Below are 26,344 nucleotides of genomic sequence, written 5' to 3'. Positions count from 1 at the left end.
TTCTTACCAAAACAGTTATTTTTAAAACATTTCCTTCATAGGAGGGACAGCGTGTAAAGTCTTCAAATAAGTAATCCCACTCTGTTGTTAGATGGCCTAAGATTTCCACTTCTTTTACATATATCACTCTCCTGTTCAGAAGAAAAAAAGTTAATACTCAGTTTCCCCCTGCGACTAGAACCTTGCCAGAAAAACAAAACACAATGAAGAAAATCTGTTTGAGAAGGCATGTTCTATGTGAATAAAAGTATCCAGTCGGTCGCAGTGGAACCATATTTCCTTAATATATATTCTGAGATAATCAGTTTGTCCTTAAGACTCATAGATGATCTATGATATCACATAGTATGTGCAAACCAACTGAATCAAAACCCACCCAGCCCTCCAAATCAAAACATTTTACTAGAATTGGATACCAGAGGGTCATCAGTTAATTCAAACCAGCTCCTCAAAGCCAGACTCTACTAGATGAAGGCAGTCAAACAGCTACATACTACCTACACAGTGACACAATTACTACCAGACTGACAGATGATCAGTTGCTACTGTTTACAGTTGCTAGCTAGCTGCCCCTTCAATTACTTCAAAGCTCCAACGTCAGCTAGCACACTCAGACAAAAACAGATGGCAGTTTTGAATGGAGTTAAACTAGAACTTTTATGTATGTGGAGAAGAATTGAGATAAGGAGAGAAGTGCAAATTTATCTGAAGCTGCAAAGGGCTTTGTCAGTATCTTGAAAAAACTTGTTCAGCCCTAGCATGAACAATGTAGCCATTACAGAACAATGTGCTAGTCATCATAAAACAAACATGGTAGGATGCCTCCTGTAGGCTCATTATGGATGAGCCTATCTCATACACTCAGGCAAGGTGGAAACTGGTGAAATTTGGGATGTGGAGATCATAATCCATGGGTTCCTTTGCATGATCTAAAGGTATTTAGAAAGTTCTGCATCCTCAAACTGCATATCCAAGACTAGTAACATTCTGAATTCTAAAAATTCTCTGATGAATTTAATACTAATTTTCATTCTTGTACAAAAATTTAGGACTCCATTTACAGTATCCTTTAAGACTATAAACATGTGCATTATCAAAATGTTGGTTTGACTGCAAACACTTATCACAAGCTAATTTGAAAAATTAGAAACAATAATATTTCCCTCCAGTATGATGAAAGGGTCACTGACCTCAGAGTAAACTGTCTTCCTAAATCAGTATCTAGTATTGACATACATCATTACCATACCCCATTTTCCGTAAAGAAAACAAATTATAAAAGAATCAAGAAGAAAATGGATAAGGAAAATACATATGCAGAGACTAGCAATCAGTTTAGATGTAGCCTACATGTCTAATCCCCAAGTTGAAACCAAGACAAGCCCTTAGAAAGCCTTCAAAACTTCATACCTATTGGTAACAATAAGGTTTGCTCTTCTGCCTCTTGGAAGGGCACAGTGGTATCGATAGCTCTCTTTTTCCAGCCTTCTGATGTGCAATTTCTGAAACACGAATAGAAAATAATTTTGGGGCTATAAAAAGAAAACTCAAAGCAGTGTTTTCAATTCAAAAGCCTTTTAAAAAGTTACCTCATTGAACTGGTTCTTTAAAGGCAGGCTCTCACAGTGTTCTCACTCCTGAAGCTGAGTCACCGAAAGATCTGATCCATTCCACTCAAAAGTGGAACACTGACACTGCAGTATCAGACTATTTCTTCACCTTTCATTTCCTTTCTGTGCTAATAATTGTTTAGTAACATTCATTCTGTTACACCCCATGCTGCAGACTTGATTCAAGAGTGAAAATCCTGCAACAGTACCTTTAAAAGACTGCAGCACATGACCCAGACACTTAGAAATAAACTATCAAGTTACAAATGCTCAATGCACCTCAAGATCAGGCTTCTGAAGCATTGAATGGACATGCCTATTCAACATCCAAAATAAGAAGGTATATGAAAGTGTAGATCAAATTACTCATCACGTTTCTGTTTGACATCTGCAACTCAAGTGACAAACTATGAATACAGAGGTTAAAGTTTCAAAATAAAGTACTGAGTGCTTCCTAGCTATCTTTTTTTCAGTTCTTTATTAATTTTTCAATTACTTAGTTTTCAGATTTCCTATTCTGTACTCGCTGTTTAACTGAAGTATAATATCTTCTACAGCATGTCACCAGGTTTACAATATTCCATCAACAACAAAGAGCAGCATGGAAGACAATCTCAGAGTCACCCCTAAATCAAGCTCACAATAACACTGGCTTAAAGGCAACAAGAATCACAGAAGGAAATGGATACACATCAAAACATTGTATAGAAAAAGATAAAATGGTGAAATGAATCGTGTACTAACAATGGGAACCCAACCTCAAACTGGGTATGAGAATAAATCTGTGCCAACTACTGTTTCTCCTGCTATGAATTTGTCAGAGAGCAGGCAATCTGTTTCTGTCCACCCTACTTTGCCTCCTGCTTGATTAACTAATACAACACATTAACTACGTGTTACAGGTGAAAGTACTTGGGTTACTAGTTTGAATGAATGTTAGTTTTCAAGGCAGAAGTGGTCTACTGGAATTAAAGACATGTTTTCTGTTATAATCCTCTATATATTTAGTAGCTGTAAGGTTGCTAGAATTCGTGTTCTGACTGTAATTCTCATGTACATGGTATAGATGTAATTGTTACTGAAGAACCTTATCTGTACACAGGTTGTATTACATGCAGAGACCATGAATTCTCTGGGTAGCAAACCTACCACAGTGCAGTGTCATATCACACACATCTTATCTAAAATCAATGACCAGCAGAACACTTCAACAGAAGACCCTAAAATACCCTTGCTTACCATTCTCTTTGTGGAAGCCATACATTGTTACATTTAAAGATGGAAACTCTTAGCATGAAAAAACTGAAACACAGCATATACACATCAGGTTTAAAGCTAGTTCTGCATTTATTTTTGGACTGCAAAGCTAAGTATAGTTTTAATATGCAACACATACATTCCTATACTTCAATCATTTCACGTCTCTGAATCTACAAATCAAAGCGCCACTGATGTTGGAATTCTGTGAAGTTACGAATAAGCAGCTAGACAATGTTTAGAAGCCAGCAATACTGGTAATAGTAGAGCAGTTCTATCATATAGTCTCAACCTTGGAAAAAAGTGTCAGAAAAAGGATGTGCGCACCGAGGACTTTGCCCCAAGACTCTATAGCCAGCGAAAGCATCTGGAGTCCATTTATACTCAAGAAGCTTCTAACACACACAGGGCTCCAGCACAATAGTCACAAAAGCCTGGTCAGGGTCACTAACCTAGTTATGTTCTCTGACAACCATAAGCTCTTTCTATTTAAGAATTACAGTCGTCATCAATAGAGGATTTTACAGAAACTCAGGCACTACAGTCTTCCTAGGTCACAAAGTAAAATTTACCATTTATTGCTAAGATCAAGAGCTTTCAACGGTCACCACAGAGAAATCAACGGATGCTGAAATTTAACCTACAGTACAGGCATCTCAAACATCTACTCTACTCTCTACCAATAACATTAAATCAGTGCAAAACATCTTGACAAACTACACATTCCACTTGTAAATAATGTTTAATTAGTAAAAATTAGCAAAGACAGTTATATAGATATAATGTCAATGCACGCTTTGTACTCTCTAAGCCAATACAACAGCCTTTTTTAATCATACAATCTGTTTTAACAGAAAATGTGAAGCTCCTGTATAGGAATGTGAAGAAACCTAAGGAAGAATGAAGGCCATACATGCTCTGCCTGGATGCAGAATGCATGCAGCTCAGATCAACATTTAGCAAGTGCCTGCAACTGGATGCCCCAAAATTGGTTTGATGCTCTTCATAGCAAAATAAGATGACCTTCAGTTCATTTTACAGCTGTTACTGTGGAATTCAGCCTCTGTATAACACTAAATTTCTCAAGTTGTTTCTGACAAACTAGAGAGAACAAATTAAGGAAAGAGGACTAAAAATTCAGTATGTTTTTAGCTATTCCTTGTAAAGATACATTTTCTTCTGTATTTCCATAACTGGATCTATAAAACTGGTAAGATGACAACAGCAGCTAAACTTGACTCCATATTTATCTGGCTGTGAACAACCATGCAGGCTAAGAACTCTATATTGTTTAAGTAACTAAAATGGAAAGATCTTTTGTCAACTCAGCTTACATCAGAATCAAAAAGCCTTCAACATTTGTTTATATGTGCATTTTATTTTCGTATATTTAAAAGTTCAACAAATGTCTTAAAACATCATCATACATTGCAACTGACCCCAAAAATCCTTTAAGCTCAAAAGTGGATTAATATTCCAGAGTTTAAATCAACAGCATAGCGTTTTCATGGATTTGCACCCTAGTGATGTGATGTTTTTGAAAAATATTTTAATTCACATTTTCCAGCAACCAAAAATATAGGATCCACATCTTCTATAAAAAAATATCACTTTCTGACCATCTTAAAAATTTCTGAAACTGTAAAACATACATGAAAGGAAAAAAAAATGCCAGAAAGACTGCTTATCTCAAAGTCTCTTCAAAACATCAGAAGAAAGATGGCAGCATATGACTAAAATCAAAATATGAACTCACATTTAATACCTGAACCATAGCTATTCTAAAAACAAGTAAAAAGTAAAGAAATACAAAACCCACTGCCATGTAAGACTGCAATTCAAAGGCTGCAAATCCATCTTCTGAATCCTTTTGGTGGATATGCAGAAATGAGACATGCCACATATTTAAACAGATTTATTCATAAGTATGCTCCTCTAAACTCAAAGCTTTGGAGAGAAAGCCTGTTTCTCATAACTTCAGAAACAATCCTGATAGTATTTTTAGATTTTACATGCAATATGTTATTAAAGTAAGATTTCCCACTGAGCTCTGTGCCTAAGAGATGCCATATTTCTCAGAGCTATTCTCAATACACCTGATCAACGTCAGCACAATGGTGGTAGCATTATGTAAAAAAGGGGTTACACTTGATGCAAATTACTCCATGATCTGTATCCTCTTAAAATTCAGGCATCTGTATCAAAAGCTTTTAATTTTTGAGAATACTAGAGCACTTTAAATAAGTTCAACTCATTCTTATTTTACATGGAAATGAAAGAACCAGTGCAAATTTACAAAGCAGAACAGCGACTCAACCAGAAATAGAATCTGCAGTTTCTTGAAACCTAGCACAGTATTCTCTCTGCTACACAACACTGTCTCACCACCCTGTCTCAATTATTCATGAAGTGTTCTGCATTCTTTATAAAGCTCCATGCTTTAACTGGGAAATGAAACAAAGTAACACCATAGACATTGAATAATGTATGAATTGCATCATGTCAGACCCTAAGTGCTGGGGTTAGAAGACAATCTCCTTACCAGATCAGGCAGCAATACCTGCATATTAAAACGCAAAGACTAACAAAGCCAAAGGCATTCATTACCTGTTCTAGTAAACCTCATCAACTGCAAACACTCCTTATGCAAAGATTAAAACTCATGAGAACTTATTCCTTGAAAAACAATTCTCCTAGAGTTGCCCTATTTGTTCTTTGATTTCTCCAGCTATACAGCCTGTGCATTTACGTTTAACGAAACACGTTCTATACTTCTAAGCCTCATTGCATGAGCTAGAGACATGGTGTGCAAGACATCAAATCTGACTTTCCAGGTTTTGAATTGACTGAACATGAAATAAGCATTCTCATGAAATTATAAGCATTTTCACAGAAGAAAATTCCATTCAATACCACTATTTTCAATTTTGCACAAGTATCAAAATGTTGTGTTCTCCCTTAATCCATAGTCTTAGCTCTAGGAGAATACTAATAAATGAATGAACTCAGCATCTACCCTACCATGATTTTTTTTTTTTCCAAGTGCCTTCTGTTGTTGACATTTTTAAGGAGCTAAACATCCTTGGAAAAACAAATATACAGGAAACAAACCCTCCCCATCTCTCTCATGTCACTCATCTAATCTTACTGAAGATGGTTATTCAAATTTGTTCTATTAGCCTGGACACCATGAAACACTGCTTTATTCAACTGCTACACAGAAAGGATATTGAATGAAGGGGAGAGGACATGTTAAATGCAATCATGCCCTTAATCTAAATACTTAAGGCAAATAAAAGACCATGACAGAAATACAGAAGAAATATGGAAAATGTTTACTCCATTATTCCAGTTCCTGCTGCGTATGCCAGGAGAGAAAGAGAAAGAAGAAAAACATTAGAAATAGAATAGGAAATAAGGATTAAAAGGCAGTAGCAATATTCAAGTTTTGGTCTTAAAATGTTAATGTAGACAGTTATTTTACTCTAACTTTTTAGCAAAAAAATAAGCATTTTAACGTAAGTTTTAAGAATGTGAAGGCTGAATTACATGTTAACTGGATTCCAATTATCTAGGACTTGAAAACAACTGTTATTCACCTCCGTATGTTAGCGACATCCAGATGTAGAAGCAGTCTAAATGCCCACACAATGCCTGTAGCTATGACCTACTGCTATTAAGAACAACATAAGGAAATATCAAGAGGTGGTATTTTGAGAATTCATGCAGTTTTTTCAACTGCTGATACCACACCAAAAAAAAAAAAAGGAATTTCAGTAGTTGTATTACATGTCAAAAAATTCTAGCTCTATTCATCCTATTTAGAAGTTGCTTAGTTTGTAAGCCAGTCTCAGCTTTGCTATTAAGCAAAACACTAGAAATGAGTATCTAAATGTTTTTGATTCCACATACTCAAATCTTAATCCTACTAATTTCTTAATCCTACTACCTCCTTCCAGAGCATAAGAGAAGCAATTACAGAACATAACATGCAGAAGATCATTTAACAGCAATCCTGCAGTTTTCTTGTCGCATTCAGCTTACTCCAAACAGTGGGTCTTCTCTGTTATACAGGCTTGCCTTATGAAATAGGCTTGGACAAATTTTTACTACAGATAGTGACTGCCACAGATACCAGGCAGCTTTTTTGTAACATAATGTTCCTTTATGGAACCCTGTAGGATAGAGAATTTTAACTGTATTTACAGTGCAAGCCATACCTCAAATAAATCATAGCCCTCAGCTTCCACCCTATCGTACGGCCGGATGATGCCATCTTCATGAATGAAACGTGGAGGACGGAGATTGGATACCTCTTCAGTTGATTCTGCCACCCTGCCAGAGAGAGTGGAACAGTATTCTGGTAAGCTTGCTACCATGCTGAGTTTCACCAGTGTATCTTTAAAAAGTCATCCTTTCACTTGCCACATATCCCACTTACCCTGGGTACTCTACAGATGTAAATAGCAAAGACACACTGCTAGTAATAAATCCAAAGTAACATTAGCCAATTAGCTTCAGAATACCTTGGAGAAGTTTACACCCAACTGTGGATAATTTACTAAGGGTTCTCATGTTTATTAACACACTCTGCAAAAGTCCCCTTAAAACACAAGAAACCCTGATGTGCACTGCTAACCAAACTTCAAACTGGCAAGTTTTTCTCCAAAAATTTCTACGGTTTTTAACAGTAAGTTTAAGTGACATTTAGAAATATTTGCATTCAGCAGTACACAAACCTACCACAGAAGTAAAATTTACACATGATCTTTTAATTACTTCCTGATCGGGGAGGGAGTGAAAGCAGAAAATGGACTAGGTATTGCCTACCTGAACTACACCACTGCAAGATGTACCCTAAAGCAGCAATTTCCAGAGATCATCACAAAATACATTCATTACTAGACATCTCTCAACCCCACATATCTTACTGCACGCTGTATTTAGCACAAATAATTGCGTGTCACTGCTGGACCACTTTACCACCTTGTATCCAATATATGGAGAGTACTTCAAAACTTCCTCTTGACATTTTACCTTTGAATTCCCTGGAAGGTACTGCTTGCCATATCTACAATGCCACCTGTTGGGCGGGCTACTGCTCCTACAAGCCCCTTTCCAATTCCTTTAAAGAATCCAGCTGCACCTTCTTTTTTAGCCCCTTTAAAAGAAAGGGAACAGAAAAAGAAATAGTTTTAATGACCTACTTGAAGACATTAACCACAGAATGAGACCATTACTGCTGCAGGCTGCACTAGAACTATTTTGTATTAACAGTCCACAGCAATTGATTACACACAATCCACTTAAAGTTCTCTATGAAAAGTCACACATTGCTTCCTTGTCTGTTCAGACACGTTGCTGTTCACTTAACACCTTACCAGCCTCCGAAGCCAGCCTAAGTGAGATGTTAACTAGATTCTCCTTCTCACACTTTCAGTATGGACTGTAGGCCAATATATCAGTATTTATAGCTTGATAGTAATGACAAAATAATCTGAAGACTAAGATGCACAAGTATAATAGAAGTTAACTATTTCTATCTCAAAATTACATGTTTCTGGTGATACGTAACTATGGAAGAGCCAAGATGGTATTTAGAAAGCATGTGTGTCCATCCACCAACAAGAGGACTATACCTCAAAGTATCTGTCAATAACCTATAACACAGTAACAATTAACTTCCAACATTTAAATCTCTTTGACATGAATTTTAGTAAGAGGCATTTTATCTTGGATTTTTTCATCACCTAGCATACTGATAAACATCTATCATACTGATAAAGTGACAGTCTTCACAAAAACAAATACCAATCTTGGGCATAAAACCAATTTTGCTTTTTAAGATTTCTTCAACCTTTGGAGTCCCAAAAAACTTTTTCAATTGGTGCTTTGAAATTTGGCTTTCAAAAAAACTGGGTACTACAGCAGGCCTAACAAAATACATCACAAAGACAGCCATTCCTTAATTTGTACAAAGGCTGAAAAGATGGTAAGCCTGTAACAGCTATAAATACATTTGAGTAAATCATCGTATAAGGTCACATTTGAATTAGAAATATAAAAATAATCTTGCTATGCCTTAGCATCACCACATTTAGATTGATATTTCTTAAAATCACAAAATAAATTGTAAAGTATTGGGAAACCATTTAAGCACTGCAGTGCAACCTTAGTGCTCACCTTCTACAGGTTTAGTGATTATGCCCGTCACGCCTCCAACAACACCCTAAAACAAACAAGATAATTAAGTTCCTACTTGGAAACAGGAATGATATAGTCCAACTGGGCAATCAGTTGTGTCTCATCCTTCATTTTAAAACTTTATAATGAAGTTCAGTATCTGAAACCCTGTTTGGCTGGGATTTTTTGGTGTTTTGTTTTGTTTTTTTTGGGGGGTTTTTTGGTGGTGGGTTGTTTTTTTTTTACTGTAAATTTTTAAGAACATTGTAACTGAGGGAAAGAAGAAAGGGGGAAAACCTAAAATAGCTAAAGAAACATTTATGCTGGCAGGAAGGACTAACAAATCTTTTGTACAGTAATCAGTCTTGTAATAATTAAGGCACTATTTCACTTTCACTACAAACAGGAAGCTGCCAGAATTCCCAGTTATGGGTGATACCAAATATTCAAGATAAATTAACATCTAATAACTCTCTGGAAGACTTTAAAGGTCAATCAGTTTAAAGACAGTAAGGCAGACTAAAAACACACTGAGGTAACTTCTGAATTTTCAGCAAGCAGTATCATAAACAACTCCAATAAGTTTATTACTTTTAATTATTTAGAAATATGCTGAGTGTTTTTATTTTGAATGGAAAGTGATAGAATTTATTAGAAGACTTAATTCGCATTCCCATAATACAGATCTCCCAGTAATTGTTTAGATGTGGTTTGTCTCATACTTAACACTAACTAGAAATAGATGTGATCTTTCAGCAACCAGAAAAGGTTCCTGATTTTAGATTATAAAAAAAATACAGGGGTTGCACAGCTTCTATTTCAGAAAAATCTCTCCAACCTAATGTAGTGTTTACTTTTATACACATCCTACTTGCTTTATGTTCACATTCTTAAGTCAAGAACACCTAGCATTGGGTGCAAAGTAAAATAAGGGCCCAGTTATTTTAATTAGGTAACAAATAGTTACTTATGTTCAACAAATGTGTCAATTTATATAAGTCACAGGAGTAATTGGTGTTACTTTCTACACTCTTCCTTTTCAAGACCCTACCTTCATTGCTCAGGCTGGTCAGAAACATGACCTCAAACACTAAAGCGGATACACTATACTGAGTTTCCTATAAACCGACTGCCTGTTTGTCCTTTCTGTTTAGTTCATGAACTGATGAAGACATCAAACTTGCTTTCATGTAATTTTCAAGCACGGGTTAACAGTTGGCACATCATACCCTCAACTTCAAATTCATACCCGTAACAAGCCCTTTCCTCCTTTAGCCAGGCTGTCACCAAAGTCTTTTGGCTGCCGACCCATTTCCTCTCTCCGTTTCTGCTGAAATTCTTTATCCATAGTAATAGCAGCCAAGCCTTTTCCAACAGAACCAGTGATCCTAGACACCACCCCTGCTGCACCACCTGATGGAACAGGGCAGAAAGCAGAAGTCGCCATTCTTTCACAATTTAACAGCAGACAACACACAAGAAGCCACAAAGTTCATATCGACTTCCCTTCATATTCAGTTTAGATATTACAAATTTACACAGAGTGAATACCACATGTTGTCCATGAGAAGACTTTAGAATCTGGCCTGAAATCCATAAACACAGCAAAAGGTAACTCTTAAATCACTTCAGTACATGTTATATAGCATAGTGGATGGAATTATATTTTCTCTAATTACTGTAACAGCAGCTAGTCTTAAGACCACTTCTCAGGCTTCTCCAGACATTTTAGGATTGTTATAATTATTTTCCTTATTCATCCACAACATGTTACAAATTCAGTTATACATGCAAGGTTTCGCAGTTTGCTTGCTCAGTCTGCAAAACAGACATTTAGATGGTCTCGAGGAAGATAGGTATGGATGAGCTGTATCACAGATACTGGCATCAGTATCTGACAAACTTAAATACTTGTCAAAAAATTACCATGTAGATATTTTAAAAATATAACTTTCCTTTCAAAATAAGAAGAAAAAAATCTAAAAGCAATCCATGGGTTAACCTGATTTATTAAAACAGTAACAATATGATACACACCCACTGTGTGTCCAAGAAGACTTTTAACACCAATTACAAAGCCTTCAGCAAATTCTTCAGGTCCTTGAACAGCACCCTAAAAATTAAACTTATGATGAATAGCAGAAAACTATACATTTATGCATTTGATTCAAGAAAAACTAGCAATTCCTTTACACTGATGAAAGTAAGGCCATTTGAATATGCTATTTCTTTAAAGTTAACATAAAAAATTACTGCTTTCTTAACTCTTCAGGGTGTAGAGTACAGTCACCACAAAACTACAACACTACCAGTATATTCAATCAGCCTACTATTCATATACAGTTGAAGAATCAGGAAGTCATACCTGGAATGGCTCATAGAAGAAAGCTTCAACTCCCTCAGACAAGCCTCTGATTAAGCCAAATGGATTTCCAAGAACATCCAACCCAAGTACAAGAACATACATCTGTTTCAGGAGCTAAGTAATGAGGGGGGGCAGGGAGCAAAAACAAAAGGAGTGTTACTAGCTGGTGTTACACATAGTTCTATGTTAGAACCCAAGGCTGGTCAATTTTTTCATCTACTACCTAAGGTGTTAGAGTACTCGTATTCCTACTAGAATGAAGGCAGGCTTAGGAAAAAGATGCAGTATGTGTATGGATAACTATTATAATACTTTGGTGAAGAAAAATGTAAATAAAAAGACCAGAACCAATCACTTAAAATTCTTAAAACATCCTTTCAGGACACTTTTGTATTTACGTTTTCATAATGTGCCACCTGATTCCTACTTCAGTACCATGAAATAAAAAATTGTTAGCTTTTAGAGATATTCACCTTTTCTTTCCTGTTTTCTGCATTCTGTAAGATACTCAAAATTTTACACAAAGACTTAGCTAAATAAGCTTACTTGTTCACTATAATGTCTAACAACTCTCTTCATCAGTTGGTCTCTCTTGTAGAACTGATACTTAATTTCAAAGAAAGCAAGTCTGAAAGACAAGTAATCACGTTAGTTATAGATACCCTTCCTCCTTCTAGATATTTTTTTTCCTTCAGATAATCCTGAAGCCCTATTCTCTTAAAAAGGAGCCCAAACCCCATCTCCCCTTCATTCCTCCCTTCCTCCAGAGGCTGTATCATTTACACTAGAGTCAAAGTTTACCATGGACCCAATTACTAAATGTATACTAGCTTTAATCAAAATACTTAAAAAAAACCCCAAAACCTGAAAAAAAACTTAAATTAGCTTACTTGAAAATAAGATCATCCACATCTGTTAGAGTAGCTCCAATACTTTTCAACAGCAAATTCAGAGAATGAATGGCGATCATTTCTTCTCCCTTATCTGATGCTTCTCCACCAGAAGCCAGAGACAGACTCAAATGCAACTGTCAAAACAGAATTAGTAAAACAAGACAAATCAAGACAAAAAAGACACATACCAGACAGGTTGTGTGGTACACACGTAAACAAATCAGTGGTGCAACAGTGGTAAGTGTATTTTTACTCACTTTGAGTAATTTCAAACATGCTTGAACTCATAATGGTATTACTTTGATAACATATGTATTTATATTTGCCCTAGAAGTTCAACTTTTATTGTACTTACATCTGTAAACTTCTCTGTAAACGACGAGAGAAATAACATGTTAAATAGGTGGAGCTTAATTCCCACTACAAGTTAAATTTTAAATTCTATTTACTTCACTAGTTTCTGTATATTTTTGCAACCAGTCACACTTTTGGGGAAATGCATGAACCTTAAGAGACCTGTCTTTAACACTGTAAAATAGGATTGTTTAGTGTTGTTAAGACACATTTTAAAAGAAATACACACGCTCTTCTTAAGGGTGGAAAGGGCAACAGAAAATTATTTTCCTTTTCCCTTGTTCATCACCATAACCAATATTGCTCCCTTCTACTAGCTTAAAAGAGGGCGTAGCAGTTAACCAGTATGATTTCTAGTTTTTTTCTTTCAAAAGGCCACACAGTCATTTTCATGGTCTTCCCACTACCTAGTGGTTTAGAATTTTGAGATGAGACACTGAAGGTGAAAAAAACAGGAGAGAAAAAGAAGCCCCTTCCTGTACTTCACAGGCAGCATGTCTAAACATTTCAAACAAAGATGCAGAAAGAGACTTAAAATTATAACTGTTTCTTGATCAACTTTAACCAGACTAGCTAGAGATGATGCTAAAATATCACAATAGTGTCTTGCTCCTCTAGTATTTTCCCTGTCTTCACATTCTAAGTTAATAAGCGCAATCATATTGGAAAAGAAAAAGTCTGAGAATCTATGTGTACCCTAACAGATATCTAGTGAAGTTGAAAAGAGTGCCAGAATTTAATCATCTGTACTGAGTTTTATGTCTGTCTTTTATATGTCCAGTGAAAAGAAAAGGAAAGTAAGTAATTTTCTTCCTCTAAATTCTTATTCATTCTGATAGCCTTAGGGGAGCATTCTGTTGATTCAGTATAATATGTAATTACTGATGATCTTTCTTCCCTTGCTCTGAAAAATCTAACTGGTTCAAGAGAGACATGAAGGCAAGCCCATGAAAGTGTATTTTATTACAATTTATCATACATTACTTGGATACCTTCAGGCCAGCATTTTATCTAGCTTTTCTCATTATTATACCCATTGACTCTTCCCACCTATCAATGGTTAAGGGTCTGTTTGTACTTATGGGCAACTAAAAGTTTTCCAACAAAGTATTAAGTTCTAGAGAACATTAAAAAATCCCCTTTAGAAAGACAGCATGAAGACCTCAATTACCCAGAAGGTTGATCTGAGGATGTATTAACCTTAAGGAATTAAGAGATCATTGATATCAAGTGTTTTATTAACCAGAAGTATCTCTATTACTTACCTTAATTGGAGAAATATGGAAATGCTCAAAGAAGCTGAGCATTGACAGGTCTGTTAGGGAAGACTCCATTAGTTCAGTGTTAAGGGCATCCACATCTTGCTGAATTAATTTAGACTGGTTTTATTAAAAGAAAAAATAGAACAGAAGATTTTCGTCAACACATGTGTAATGTAATTAATGCTATATAAAAATATATGTAAAAGTATACACATAAACAGCAGAAATAATAATCATAGTCAAATGTAATGAAACAGTTAACTAACTAGTTAAATACTCAACACCTCCAAAACTGGCAACAGACTAATGACTTTTGTATACTGGATTATAACTGTAATAATATATTTCTTTAATCCAGGGTTTAAAAATAAAAACAAAACCAAACAAACAAACCCTCCAAAAAACAAAAAAACCCACACACAGCAATTTCTGGGTGACTTTTCCATTTTATGCTATATCACTTGATATTCCCTTAAATTCCTCAATCACTTAAGGTATCACTCCTAAATTAATTTAGAAATATTAATAAAATAACTAACTTCTTGAAGTTCTTTGGGTTTTTGTATTTCCTCACAAAATTAGAATTTTTATATAGTACATCTGAAGATTTCATTTCTAAGAAAAAGAAACTTGTAAGAATGACTCTCCTATGCACACTAGAACCAAACGTGACCTTTCCAAACACTATTCATTTATATGACTTAGAGCCATGAAAATCTGTTCCTTCTGCTCTAAAGACACTGTAGAGCAACAATTAGAAGTCCACTCTATAAACCCTAACCTCATTTCATCTACCACTTAACACTTTGTAGCCACAGTTGAATCAATTGTCATCAATTAATGAAACATTAAAAGATCAGAAAACAGTAACACACACCCAAATACCAGTTACTCAAACTTGTCAATTAGTAATGCTCACAGCAAATGTTTAACAGTGCTTCACTGAAAATTACCTTACCATGTCCCTTTATTCACTGTTGTCAAATGCAATATTCACCCATTTTGACTGATCTTTTCAGAAAATTGTGACACTGTTACCATAAAGATCCTGCTCTGGCAAAAATCAGTTTCTTTCATACATTACCCTTTGTCTTTCAGCTTCGGGATCTGTAGATGGAGTGAAAAGTTCACTAAGTGCTCCTAAAAACCCTTGATCAATTTTCAATGCCATTTCCTGGATGAGAACCATGAAGTATCTAAAATAGTAAATATAAACAGTATATACTTGTAGAAGTCTAACTTAAATATCATGTTTACTCTACACAATTTTTATGTAATGTTGCATATTGAGACTTACAATCTACGATATCAACTGTCTATTGACAGAAGGGCTTGCCAGCCTTAAAAGCTATACACTACTGTAGACTATTCATATCTTAACATTTTCAAAATTTACCTAAAAATATTAACTGTCACCAAATACTTCTTACAGTCATACATTATGATTCCATGTGCTCCATGGATAACATCACCTAAACAACATATTTCTTCCTCTTATCCAACTGCCTCTCTCCACAAGTCGTACTACTGAATATTCATTTTCTTAAAATTCACCATCCTCAAATATTATATCCACACTAGCTGGCTACAGATACTTGCATTAGAAACCATCAGTATAACGTTTCTGTCTCATTTTTAGTACCAAAAAAAAAAAATCAAGACACACACATATTGACTAAAGAACATACATTTCACAGCAGAACATTAGTGACTGTATGAGCTGTTTCTTGTTAGAGCACCAAACCAACCCAACGCTGTACAGCAAACAGCAACTTTGATACTGTAGTACAGGACGGAAATAATTCTGATTACTGGAGAATTTGCATAACAGTGCCTTCAGGTGGTCAGTCTTTATTTTCTAAAAGTAAGTTTAGTTTAGAATGATGGTTTTTTTGCTGGAGATGTTTAAAAACTCAATCCAAAGTCAAGAGTTGTTTGCGTAGGAGACCATAAACCTTAAAACAAGGTTCACTTCTACAATGTGTTAAATCTCTAAAATTGTATTACAACACACTATTAAACTCACTTGAATTGCAGTACTTTGCTGTATTCGTTGAATCTAGTGATGACGCTGATGTCAATGAAGGGTTTTGGTTCTAAACAGAAAAATAATATCTAAGTATATGTAAAAAAATAAATTGCCAAGTTTCTACTCTCAATGCTGAGTAGATCTGGTATTACTAAAAGCTTTCTCTTACCTGAATCCAAAGCAATCGACTTGGGAGGGGCTACAGGGTGAAATACAACAGGAAACATCGATCCTGGTAATTGATTATCAACCTAAAAAATTATTGCATAAGTACAGGAATATTTTAATGACATGATAATCAAAGACCATTTCCATTTTAGAAGGCTTGGGAAACCTGTTTACAGACTGTGTTCAAGAACATCATTCTTATTTTGGGGGGAAGGAGAAGAAAGGAAGAGGATTATTCTGACATTATTTTGGAATGTTACCTATTTAGCCATCATTATTTTCCTCTAGTACTAAACTTCTCACTAGTATCTGCTCAAGTGCTCTAGTGGTTAATTTAGCAACACTATCAGTACTGACTGGAGTATGCTGATCAGGTGCAAGTGTTGCACATTAAATCACTGTTAGGCTTAGGTGCAGATATATTATTGCATACTATTTTTGAGTATTTAAATGTGACTTATCTATTTTCCATGAGACAAGTAGTTTTTGCACTGAATATCTCTGAACCTCTAGATACACTCTCTAGAATAATGTTACATGACTACACAACATGTGGTGAACAATTTTTGAAAAGGTTGACGTGCTGTTTGTTTTAAAGCACCAAAACACCTCTTTTTAGAAATAAGCTTTCCATCATAGCACCCTGCTTTACATTAACCCAGTTTGGTGGAATTTTTTCCATACTACTTGCAAAGTCCTGGGATGGCAGTTCTGCAGTACTTTTCCATCAATGGAGCATTCACAGCACTTCTGCTACTACAACGTAGTGAGCAGAGGACCACACATGTAAGATTTGGAGATACTTCTTCATAAAAATGAATAAACTAAAAGCCTTAAAGTGTCTGTTTAGTTTATAGAACATGATGAAAGATGGTACCTGTAGCCAATACAACTGAGCCCGTAAGCTTCTTTGGTGAGGCGACTGTTTGAATTCAACCTGAATTCCTGACAGGAAGTTGCGTCGGATGCTACATCTGACTGGGAGACGCATTTCCATTGGAACCTTACTAAAATTCACCTAGAAATATAAGAAAGCAGAGCTAACACAGATTAATTAGAGAAACAATAAATATTTTGCTAGTAAACAGACTAGCAAATAAAACCACATTTTTCCTTATTTCATGATCACATGGCTACTGAATTACTCAATACAATTATCTGCATGGAAAGTAACAAAAACCACAAGCTAGTCCGATAAGCACATCACATTGCAACTTTAGTTTCCCCAAACGGGAACCCGCATGTCGTCTTAGTAGCTACTTCTTCACAAGTTACATATTACACTGGCATAACTAAAGATATGTACATGCAGCTGAATGCTTTCACAGCTGATGCTTTTACCCTGATCCTGAAACATTTAAGTTCTGAGAAGCAAAAGGAAACTTTTGTGAGTCAAACATAACGACTTACAGATCCAGCTTTTGATACCGTGTACTTTGAATGCACTACTGCACTGTACAAAACCTAAGTATTCATACAGTTTAGTGTATACGTTTTTCAAATGAAAGAATGATACAGAAAATGAGCCTGATAATGGTAGTATAAAATGCCTGTATCTTACATAGCCATTTCAACACATTAAATTTATGCATTGAATAAGGGTATGTATAATTAATGTCTGAAAAAGCTCAGGTAAGTGAATTCATTTCAAGAGCCCTTCAACACTACAGGCTCCTTTATCATAACAAGTCATGGAAACTGCAGCTTACTAAGAAGCTAAAACCAAGATTTCTGAAAAGAATTTAAGTTCGTAACTAACATGCAGATACCAAGTAATCTTTTCTACCACACAAAAGCAAAATTCTTTGAGATTCTTACTTCATAAAACAAGTCTGGAAAATACCTCAGTACTGCCTCAGTACTACCTCAATACAAAAATATTCTACTGTAAAAATTGCGAACCCATTCCAAAAAGCAGTTTGCTCTTAGTTTGTGTTTCTCTTAACACAGTATCTACCCTTACTTAGCAAAACAGAAGCCTGTTTTAACTGTTGCACGTGTTCTGATTTAAACACTGAAACCTCAAAACATACCTCTGTATTGCTGTCTAGTTTATGCCAACCGGGAGCTTGGAAAGCACTCTTACAAACATACTTTTGATAGGCTTGTTCCAACAGGTTTATTTGCTTTTGATTAAATGGTTTCCACTTTTGCCTCTGTTTCAGTTCCCAAACGACACCAGAACTGCAAGACAAATAACAAGGTTAACAACTTAAGGTACTTAAACCGTTCTTATGCATGTAAACCATGTAAAAAGGTATTACCCTCTTTTTTCAGGCTCAAAAAAACCTGTTTAGTATTTAATAGAAGCTAAGAAAGAAGACAGTTAAATCCTATTTATTTAAATTGCACAATAGGAATAAAGGCAGAACTTAAGTTTACTCAAAAAAGTTTCACTTATATTAATTTCATTTGAAAGATGTCCCCTTCAACTCAACTGCATTGCTGAAATTATAATATGCTATCAAGTCTTGATTATTCAAAGGAATATTTAGGCATCCATGCATAGTACCTAGTAATTCCTATATAAGAGATTTCTTTTTTATTTTCATTGTTAACAAGAGAAAGTCCAAGACTATGGATTGACAAGTTTATTTCTTGATCAGGTTGCTCCAGCTCCTCTGCTTGTCGTGCTTTAGAAACTAATGCAACATCATCTGTGAAAAGTAGCACTCGTTGACGTCCATCCAGGAAAGACACCCAGTGTATTTGAGTATTTGCATTGTAAGGAAATTGGCCACATTCATCCTGTATTATGAAAAAAAAAAAAAAAGAATGTATATAATATGTGTATTACAGGAGTAAATTCATGACGTTGCTGTATGTTTATAAGAAAGCAAGTTTACTGGCACACGTACAAACCAGAACTCAGTACTTTTTTGTTTGTTCAGTTTACTGCATCATACTGATTTGGTGGCATCCTGTATCCCAACACTAGAAAGAAGTTGGCAGTTGTTTTTGGGGTTCTTTTCCTTTTGAAAAGCAGGCATTCCAGCAATATTTGTGGATGAGAATAATATTGGAAATTATTAGGAAACAAAGGCCTTCATAGCAAAAGACAAGACTTAGAATCAGAGGTGATGGGGGAAGAAGGTATTAAATCATATACCATGAAACAGTAGAACCTGGCACTGATTAAGATCTCTGCTCTTCCAATGCAGATATCCCTTATTTGCCAATTTGTGAGGCAAAACTGGGATAGTTAAAGCCCTTTTCTCAAAAGCCCAAAATAATCATGAATGTAACTGTAATTACATACTAAGGAAATCAGTTTTGAAATAAAACATTTTTAAATGTAAAAAATTTGACCCAAGACAGTGCTTACACAGAAAAGCACGCTGTAACTGGTTGTCATAGTTCAGCTATGAGAAACTAAATCCATTCCCAATGTAACTGAAACACAAACCTGCTCTCCTGTTTAGGTAATAATACTTCAATTTTTCGTACCTTAACTCTGTGCCTAACCAACAGAAAAACCAAGCCACCTCTGAAGAATTCAGAGTTTAGTAAAAGGTGCAAGAGTGCTGCTATTTAGAGACAGACACATAGGACTTTATTTAGCCTACATTTCAGTTAAGTGAGAATAATCTTCCATCAATGCTTGCTTCTCCATTCTTTAACAAAATACTTGCCCAGTCTTACCTAAATTTACCTCTGCTTCTAGTTTCTCTCTCTCCCCAACGCATTTTCCACCCTGATCATTGTCTTTTTTACCCCCACTTCACACATTTTCCTATTTTAATATTGCATGAGTTACAAATGCTGAAATAGCTCTTAGTAAGCAACTCAGAATTTTCTGCTCCATGCAAGCATTTCCCATAGGAAGCGAGAGTCACAACAGTCCATTCTTTAGGGAGATAGTTAAGGCAAATGCAGCACTGCTAGAAAATTGGTGAATTATTCATCCTCTGTACTATTTAGATACATCCACAGCTCATATACTTTATCCTTCTTCTTTCATATCCAACAAAATCATGGAGACAATGCAGGTTGGAGTTTGTGTCCAGTCCTCCAATTATATTTATCTAAACATCTAAAACCTTGTCACTTGAAAGTAGGCTCAAAAGTCTCCTACAGGACAAGACAGATGCCAAGTTACTCAAGAAGCTTTCTCCCAGATAATTTTAATCTTGTTATAGTCCTAGATTGGCTCAGCATTTACCTTTCGGTAATTTCAGCATTACCCTTTTAAAGTTTACCTTAAGTAGGTCGTGTTCACCAAAATTTTGGGAGTAGCCCCAAGTCAATTTTCTTGTTTTAGTTGGATCTGTCCATGCAAACAGGCATACTTGCTTTGGTTTCAATTCCATTTCCTCTTGTAATCCACTACGGGTTAAAAGAAAAGGAGGAAAATGACAGCATTCACTGGTTAAGACCACTGATTGAAGTGATGCAAGCAGATCACAGTGCTATATATTCCACCCCTCAAGCCTCCTGGGGTGAGGCATGAAGGGCCTAGGCCATCCACTCCAAACAAGGCCAGCTGTAGCTAGGCTCTTCGTGAGCTAAGATCTGTACTTCCACTTTATTCTTTCCACTTTCTCAAACTATGAAGACTGCTTAAGAGTAGACAAAATACTTCATTAAAAGGATATGATTTTTAAAAAAGGGTATTTTGTATTTTTCAAGGTACCATAATGGTACAAGAGAACAATTTTTTTCACAAAGGATAGCCCCTGGTTAAACAACTAATGGTGAATGGTTTCTTTCACATACCTCTGTTTATACCTGAGCGAGTCCCATGAAGTGTGGTTAACAATAAGAACTGGAGCGGCTCCCTCATGGTAATCTGAGAAGCTTATGAGAGTAGAATGCTCAGAAACATTCACATCTACCAGTAAGCCCCCATTCTGGAGAGAACGTTAGACAGGTCAGTATTTGTTCTAGGCATAAATTCAGGTTAGAACAGACTAAATTGTTATTTTTAGATCAGTCTTTCACTAGCCTCTTACAAACGAAAAAAGGAAGTGTGCTCTATGTTATCTAGTAATGGTAAACTCAAACACATTGGTCACTGGCTTAAGACAGACAGCAGTAGCATCCACAAACCATTTGTTTATTCTATTAGTCAAATAATTACATTAAGAATTACTTTATTTGGCTAAGTTCAGTAAAAAGTATAGGCAAGCATCCCCTTCACTTGCTGTTACAAAAGTTATGTTTAAAAACTGCGATTTCCTGCATGCTCCTTACAAATCTGAAAGGCTAGTCTAGACAAATGAACTAAAGTTTTTAAAGGTATGACAAATATAGCAACAGTGTATTAACAAACTGATCACTGAGCAGGAAAGTTCTGCTGATTAAACCTCTAAACCAGTCACTTTAAGTCTTTCTTCTAATGGCTTCCAATTTGCAAATTATTTTTGAGATATGTACAGCACAATTTTTCTCATTTGCTTATACAAAGGAGGTACCTCATGCTTTCCCTTTTGGATAGTCTCTTCAGATAGCTTTCTAGAAAGCTTGTCTAGCAAGATAAATTGTCATTTTTGCTATGCTATAAGGTCTGGAGGAGAGGTGGGAGGGGACATATCTACCTTTGAAAAAGATGATCTTACAGATTCTCTAGCTCATGTCAAAGGTATGTGAAAAATTATGTTTAGCACTCTACACAACAGTAGTAAAACCTCACTATATACGGGACCTGAAAGGATTCTCTTGCAAAGCTGAGCCATCTACTATCTTAGAACAGTGAAGAAAAAACCCCACTATTCTATTTAAGTGCATCAACAGAACACCAGATCATGACATCTTGTTCCAAAAACTTTTTTTTTTTAAACTGCTTCAGCAAACTTGGACAGCTAGATTATCCTCACAGTCACTTTTGTTTCAGCTAATTATGATAAGCATTATCTCCAAAGACTTGTCTGAACATGCTACATTTATATACACTGTGGCAACTGAGGCACGGACTCTCCATGAAGTCCAGAAGGAAAAAAGAGACTTTATTGTTACAATGGTACATACTTATGCTCTCGGATGCTGTCAGTAAAGCTCTTACTTCATAGTTAACAAATCAGCAATTAGACAGCTATCAACCTTTTCTCCTATCAGCATAAGACCACTCCAGCACGCGCTGTGCAGACCAATCACCTTTTTCACACTCTATTCTCGCGGCAGTAACTTCTCACAGTTCAGTACTTTTCCACAGTTTAGTGTTGCAGCTGTCTGTTGTTTTTCCCTGCCACCTTGGCACAACTCAGCAGTTTCTTATCTTTCTCCCAAGGCCTGTTTTTCATCAAAGCCTAGCTATTTCTCTGTGCAAGGCTGACAGGCCAATGTCTCCCACAATACACGTTCCCTAATGCTAGGCTAGGGTGAGTTCTGAAATAATTAAGATTCTACTAATTGAATCATAAATTATTTTAGCCACGTACTGTGTCTCCAACATGTATTAGCTTATCAAGAACAAAAAATACATTCTATTTTAGGATAACTATTTAAACAAACTGAAGGCACCTAAGAAATACTCTCTGCAAAAGAACAGGTGTTAGAGGTGTAGAATACCATATTTAATAGCAATAGAGCTGTTCAGCTTCCTATCAGCTTGTCAAATCTAAGTCAACTTGACCACACAGCTATGACAACATTAACAACATTGCAAACTTGTTTCACAACCTTTTTTATGCAACAGAAGTGCAGTGCACCAACACCTTACGCACAAGGTTTCAATCTTGACTATCTTGGGGAGTCAAGCTTTCCTAAGTTCAATACCATAAGGCTAAAATGGAGTACTAAGAACAGGCCACACAAAGTCATACTCACCAATTCTTCCAGCCTCAGCAGAGTACCATTATCCTGGTCATTAAACAGGAATGGTTTGGATAAGCTTTCATAGCCAACTACTCTTACACAAAGTTGACCAGATGAGTTTTCAGGCCAAAACGGCAGACACTGTAAAACAGGAAACATGCATGACTTCAACAGTTCATGTATGTTCAATACAGTAAGCCAGCAGTAAAACAGTCTTGTGTGACTAAAACTATTTCAAATACCTTAGTTCTTACCCCAGTAACTACTGATGAACATCTCCTCTACATTTAGTAAATTATCCAAGCTGAAGGACTTGATTAATTTACCAACGTATACAACCTGTGCTGTTCAAGTTGCCCTGACATGTGAAGTATCCACATCATGACATCAGAAGTGACAGAGCTTCTGTAGGCGAACTGCTTTTTCCTTAAGTGACAGCTAGAGACTAGTTATTTGTCTACAATAACATCCAAAGGGAAAAAACGGAAACATTACCTCTGAAGATGAGATATAATTCCATTTATTAGTTGGAAAAGAGCCATTCGGACCAATTTCTCCAACTTCTAGTTCCAGAGAAGATTTGTTTGCTATTGTGTAGAATGGAGTGAAGGTAACTATCCTGGTAAGGTTAAAACTGCTCATTTTGATGCTAACTCCAACCTGTTGAACAAGGACAATTTGAGCAAACAATCAACAAGCTTAAGAGAAAAGTCAGGATGGAAAAAAAGAAAATCCATCATTACTGTAATTAGAAAGGCTAGCACACAACACTCCTGTTCTGAACACCTGTAATAAAAGAACCAAACAGCATTCAGTAAAATCAGTGAACTATGCAACCCAATTATCACAATGGTAAAGAGACAGATTTCGCTGCATCATTTTGTAGCTGTAGCGTTTGTGGGGAAAATCCATCAGGAATCCCTCTACAGTAAATCAAGACAACCCAAAATTATTGCATCACCAGAGATCAGTTAAAGAGTGTATGGAAACACAACTCTCCACATATCTGCATATTATTATAAAGTGTATTCTTTATTCTGCTTAGCTGTGGAAGTGTAGTCTTACACAAGACTGCTGAGTGAAGATCTAAACATTCGCAAGCAACTATGAATTTTGAATGTGAACTATCTCCACTATGTGAGTTCACCATCATATTTCTGAATGTTTTCGTACTACGCATTTGTTACATAAACCACATGTTTACGAATTACACTGAAACTTCTGTTGGTGAAACTACTTGTTACCAGGTGCAGACCTGAATAGCTGGGGCATGACAATTATTAATCTAGATGTTAAATATTTCCATAATTTAAAAGTAGCATAAGTAGTGAAACAAAGGCCTTAAGGAAAAAAAGCATTCAAGCCAAAAGAACCCCCAGAGAGCTTCACAAAACACAGAAACCTATCTTACCAGATAGTCCATGTTATTAGCTGAACACTTGACACATCCGTAGCTTCCTACAGTATCAAGGGAAAAGCTACTGGACCACGTACTAGTTGAAATACATAACTGGATCTACATACAGAAAAGAACAACATGGAAAGTACTTCAATAAATTAATTCTCATTTTATAGTTCATGCATTATGAAATGCAATTATATCACATGTAGCAGTATAAAGATGACATTAAGTGCTTTTAAAACCTTCTGTAAGTTAAGCTTAAGCATGCAGTACCACTACTCATACTCTGATTTATTAGCCTGTGCCTGAGTTCTGGGAAAGATGTTACAGTAAAAGGTAACAAAACACATGACTTCTCATTGACTCTAATGTTCATGACAGCACACATGTAGATTGGGGAAATACAAGCTACAGTTTTGTGGTGCTTCACAAACTTGAAGGCTGCAGAGGAAATAATCAAAAGAACACCTTGTCAAAACTGTTTCTTCAACCATTTCTTCAACTATTGTTGGGTGCAAAAAAGCTATTTAAAAGAAAAGAAGGGCCACTTCAGAAAAAATCCTCTACTACAGTACTCTACATTTGATCATGGAAGTATTACATCAAAACAAAATCAAAACAAAAGTAGTATGTTTAACACAGGACAGAATATTTACATTGTGCATTGTAAATGTCAAAATATCTAGCTGAGTAAAATACAAGCCTGTGATTCCTCTTTATTCAGTAGAAAACAGCTCTACAGGAAGATTCAAGAGCAACCTTCCTTTTGACTATAAAACGAGTCCACACTCTTAATTTACACATCTACATTAAATTCCTCTCCTCAAGGAAACAGTTTTCTGATTGGGCACCCACTGAGTTTTCAGGACCTAAATAACCTATACCATCAGCCAGCTTTTGGCCAGGATCAAAGTCAGCCAATGGGATGCAGTGCAAGACCTGGAAAAAGTTACAACAGACTTTTTGTCTACTTGCCTTCGCTTTTACTTAATCCAGAAAGTATAATTAGCAAGAAGAAAGCAGCAGCCAAATGAAAGACAATAGATTTAAATACTACAAAAAAAAAATCCTTAGACAAAATATGTGTGTGGGGGTTTTTTTTTTCCCCTCAGAGCAGGATTTTAAGACACCACCACCACCTAAAATAAGCATACCTTATTTTTACTAAAAATATTTTTCTTTTTAAAGGAGAACAAAACAATATCTCTGTAGTCTGCTGGATGCTTCACATGAGTGTCTTCAGCTCGATACTGGAGAATACGGGAAGTCTTGTTGATTATCCAATAAGGACTGAACACAGACAAGATCATACGGCTTCCAATTCGCCTAGTATGTATGTAAATATCCACTGTCATCACTGCTGCAGAATGGGATGTGAAACACACAGAAAAAAATTCAGGCATCCCATCACGAATTCTAAGATGCCCATTCCAGTCTTTGCCTTGATATTTTATCAACACAAGCTCCATTATTTCTCCACTGATTCTTGAATGAAAAACATCTGCAGCACTCCCTTCCATCAATTCACGGGTTTCTGCTGTTCCCTGTAGTGAAATTAAAAAGGGGCTAATTAAGTTTTTAATATATAAAATTTAGGTATTCAGAAAACAGCATTTAATTCTTCTCCTGCAGGATGCACATGTTTTGGCTACCTCAGCACCACATGTCCCAGTCTACATGTACAGTGACTTCAAAAACAGGTTTGAATTACTAGTTTCTAGATCCTCAATCAAGGCAATGGCACTCTGTTCTAGATTCTGTGACTCTGTGTACTGAAGTACAGTGAAGGTAAGGAAAATTGGAAATAGTGCCATTAAGGTGCTGGACAAAAGTGTAATAAAGATCTAAATGAATGCCACAGCCAGTTATGCGATTAGAATAAAACAGAAAATACTAGGATGATAGTTCTAAATCCTCACACCTTTTCTATTTACGAAAATCACTCAGCTTTCATGAAGACGTAATAGATACTGAAAATACTGAAAGAAGTGGAAAAAGTCTGCGTAGCATCCTGCAAAGAAATCTCCCGATTTGTGAAAGGGAGGCCTCACAACAGTCCTCAGTAAAA

At 35.9% G+C, this 26,344-nt stretch overlaps 1 protein-coding gene and 1 long non-coding RNA gene across 6 annotated transcripts in view; one reads left to right on the top strand and one right to left on the bottom strand.

Annotated features, from left to right (window-relative positions):
- The window catches only part of LOC141948393 (uncharacterized), a 57,473-nt gene extending 55,069 nt beyond the window's left edge, over positions 1 to 2,404 (top strand). The window contains exon 2 of the long non-coding RNA XR_012630451.1: positions 2,168 to 2,404. This is a non-coding gene — a long non-coding RNA (uncharacterized LOC141948393). The remainder of the gene's footprint in view (positions 1 to 2,167) is intronic.
- The window catches only part of VPS13C (vacuolar protein sorting 13 homolog C), a 97,773-nt gene that overhangs the window by 6,573 nt on the left and 64,856 nt on the right, over positions 1 to 26,344 (bottom strand). For 3 of the 5 annotated variants that reach the window (XM_074880756.1, XM_074880757.1, XM_074880758.1), the window contains 23 exons: positions 25,431 to 25,820; positions 24,286 to 24,390; positions 23,370 to 23,534; positions 22,887 to 23,015; positions 20,838 to 20,971; positions 20,321 to 20,447; positions 18,634 to 18,869; positions 18,155 to 18,305; positions 16,999 to 17,139; positions 16,123 to 16,204; positions 15,951 to 16,020; positions 15,009 to 15,120; positions 13,928 to 14,041; positions 12,306 to 12,442; positions 11,962 to 12,043; positions 11,416 to 11,529; positions 11,088 to 11,163; positions 10,300 to 10,463; positions 9,051 to 9,096; positions 7,905 to 8,028; positions 7,088 to 7,202; positions 1,411 to 1,502; positions 8 to 131 (listed from right to left, as the gene is read on the bottom strand). In XM_074880756.1, the coding sequence (XP_074736857.1) occupies positions 8 to 131; positions 1,411 to 1,502; positions 7,088 to 7,202; positions 7,905 to 8,028; positions 9,051 to 9,096; positions 10,300 to 10,463; positions 11,088 to 11,163; positions 11,416 to 11,529; positions 11,962 to 12,043; positions 12,306 to 12,442; positions 13,928 to 14,041; positions 15,009 to 15,120; positions 15,951 to 16,020; positions 16,123 to 16,204; positions 16,999 to 17,139; positions 18,155 to 18,305; positions 18,634 to 18,869; positions 20,321 to 20,447; positions 20,838 to 20,971; positions 22,887 to 23,015; positions 23,370 to 23,534; positions 24,286 to 24,390; positions 25,431 to 25,820 (3,030 nt within the window). Of the gene's footprint in view, positions 1 to 7; positions 132 to 1,410; positions 1,503 to 4,225; positions 6,226 to 7,087; positions 7,203 to 7,904; positions 8,029 to 9,050; positions 9,097 to 10,299; positions 10,464 to 11,087; positions 11,164 to 11,415; positions 11,530 to 11,961; positions 12,044 to 12,305; positions 12,443 to 13,927; positions 14,042 to 15,008; positions 15,121 to 15,950; positions 16,021 to 16,122; positions 16,205 to 16,998; positions 17,140 to 18,154; positions 18,306 to 18,633; positions 18,870 to 20,320; positions 20,448 to 20,837; positions 20,972 to 22,886; positions 23,016 to 23,369; positions 23,535 to 24,285; positions 24,391 to 25,430; positions 25,821 to 26,344 lie in introns of those variants that run through there. The other 2 variants (XM_074880759.1, XM_074880760.1) reach the window with 2 other exon arrangements.

This window comes from Strix uralensis, chromosome 11, assembly GCF_047716275.1.
Source record: "Strix uralensis isolate ZFMK-TIS-50842 chromosome 11, bStrUra1, whole genome shotgun sequence".
Taxonomy (NCBI): Eukaryota; Metazoa; Chordata; class Aves; order Strigiformes; family Strigidae; genus Strix; species Strix uralensis.
Note: the sequence above shows the minus strand (reverse complement) of the source record. Positions and strands in the feature narration are given on the sequence as shown.